Below are 2,193 nucleotides of genomic sequence, written 5' to 3'. Positions count from 1 at the left end.
GGGGCGGGTGTGTTGTTGGCCCCTGGGCGGGGCCTTGGCTGTGTGCCCCAAGCATCGCCCTGAGGGGTGCAGCCCCAGGCAGGCGGGCGTGGGGGAGGCCTCCGCCGCCGCCATCCCCACGGGCCCCTCTTTGTCCCCTAGGTTCCCGCTGCAGCAGGAGAGCGGGCAGACGGTGGAGTGCACGGTGGCCCAGTACTTCAAGGACCGGCACAAGCTGGTCCTGCGCTACCCCCACCTCCCATGTTTACAAGTCGGGCAGGAGCAGAAACACACCTACCTTCCTCTCGAGGCAAGCCCCGCCCCCCCGCCCCCCGCGTGTCCCCTGCGGGTCCTCGCCGCGCCTCCGTTTCCCGTGAATCAGACGGGTGTGGAGCTGCTCGCGTGGACGAGGAGAGCTGGGGCCTCGCGCCGGCAGGTCCCTGGCGCCGGGCGGAACGAGCTCCGAGAATGAACTTTCTCACTGGTTGTTCGAAAATGCCCTGCCTGGGAAGAGGGCCCCCGGGGGCGCCCGGTCCTGGCGCTTTTCTGTCGGTGGTTTACACTCTCGGTCCTTGTGTACCCCCCACCCCCACCCCCCATCGAAGGCCATGGCTCAGCTTCACCCGCCGTGGCCCGGAGGTGGACTTCCGTGGCGGGCAGCTGTTTCCCTGTGCGGACGGAGGCCACAGCCCAGCGCCGGGACAGCACCCACGGGGTGGTGCCTTGTCACCAGCGGGGTTTAGTCCTGCTGTCAGCCCTGCCCCCCGTGTCCCGGGGCCCCCCAGCCCTGCGCTGACGCCGCGTCTGTGCCTCTGCAGGTCTGTAACATCGTGGCAGGACAGAGATGTATAAAGAAGTTGACCGACAATCAGACCTCAACCATGATCAGAGCGACGGCCAGGTCGGCGCCCGATCGGCAAGAGGAGATTAGCAAGCTGGTGAGTGTCCCGTCCTGGGGGCGGCCGGGCGGGGACAGACACGGCTCTGGGAGCAGCAGACACCCCTGACTCTGCTGTTCTCCGCTTTCCAAGATGAGAAGTGCGAGTTTCAACACCGACCCCTACGTCCGGGAATTTGGAATCATGGTCAAAGACGAGATGACGGACGTGACTGGCCGGGTCCTGCAGCCGCCCTCCATCCTCTACGGGGGCCGGGTACGTGCGCGGGGTGGGCCCGGGGTGTCCACACACCGACCACGGGTGTCCCCCATCGGGTGCCGCCCCAAGTCCAGGCAGAGAAGTGAGTGAGGGCTGCACGGGAGCCGGTTTCCTTGGCTCTCCTTGAAGTTTTTCGGAGTCAGCCTCTGTCTCCCGAGGGTGACTGGTGCCATGGAGAGTGGCAGCCCTGCCCTGGGCCGCGGGCGCTCTCGGCGACGAGCTGCTTTCCAGGCCTCGCTGCTTCCCGCTGCTCCGGTGCCGGGGGCAGGGGGCGGGGGCTGCAGGCACAGCAGTCGGTCACCTGGGCGTCTCTTTGGGTTTGCCCCCTGACCCCCAGCTTTTATCAGCACGTAAGCAGAGGCGTCCTGGCCGGCGAGCCTTCAGGGCTCATGCATGGGTCCCCTCCCTCCTCCTGGCTGGTCCCTTCGGTGCACAGCCTGGGGGCGGGGCTCCTGGGTGAGCGGTGAGCGGCGAGCATGGAGGACGCGGCCCCGCGGGCTGTGGGCCTTCTCACCGAGGGCATGTTTGCTCCGAGTGAGTCCCCCGCCAGCAAGCGGTAGTTTGGTTTGTAGGGTCTTTTTCTTTGGTGTTTTTTATGTTTTTGAGCTCAGAAGGCAGCAAGGAAATTGTAGGGAAAAGTCTCTTTTTCTCAGCTCGGTCGCCCCCAGGAAGCCATTGGTGTTTTCTCCTCTGCGAGCCGCCCAGGGGTGGGCCGCAGGGTTTTCACCCTTCTTGTGCAGAAGGCATATGATTCTATTTTATTTTACTTGGTTTCAGAGGAAGGAGGAGGGAGAAACATCATTGAGGAGAGAGAACCATTGATCGGCTGCCTCCCGCACGGGCCCACACTTGAGGGGATCGAGCCCCTCAAACCTGGGCATGTGCCCCGACTGGGGAATTCCAACCCGGTGACCTCCTGGTTTCATAGGTCGACAACTTGAACCCACCCCCGGCCGGGCTGCAGATGGGCGATTTAAATGGCACTTCCTGCACCTTGCTTTTATTTTTTAACTTAATAATTTTTCTCTTGGAAGCCCCATAAAAAACCTTGGAAGAA

At 63.5% G+C, this 2,193-nt stretch overlaps 1 protein-coding gene across 1 annotated transcript in view; it reads left to right on the top strand.

The window, feature by feature from the left end:
* Positions 1-16: 16 nt before the first annotated feature.
* Positions 17-2,193, top strand: part of AGO2 (argonaute 2, RISC catalytic component) — a gene marked incomplete at its 5' end in the record, with an annotated part of 13,597 nt that continues 11,420 nt past the window's right edge. Inside the window, 3 exons of the mRNA XM_023747161.1 lie at positions 17-289; positions 798-917; positions 1,011-1,218. Coding sequence (XP_023602929.1) covers positions 17-289; positions 798-917; positions 1,011-1,218 — 601 coding nt within the window. The remainder of the gene's footprint in view (positions 290-797; positions 918-1,010; positions 1,219-2,193) is intronic.

Source organism: Myotis lucifugus, unplaced genomic scaffold, assembly GCF_000147115.1.
Source record: "Myotis lucifugus unplaced genomic scaffold, Myoluc2.0 scaffold_802, whole genome shotgun sequence".
Classification (NCBI taxonomy): Eukaryota; Metazoa; Chordata; class Mammalia; order Chiroptera; family Vespertilionidae; genus Myotis; species Myotis lucifugus.
Note: the sequence above shows the minus strand (reverse complement) of the source record. Positions and strands in the feature narration are given on the sequence as shown.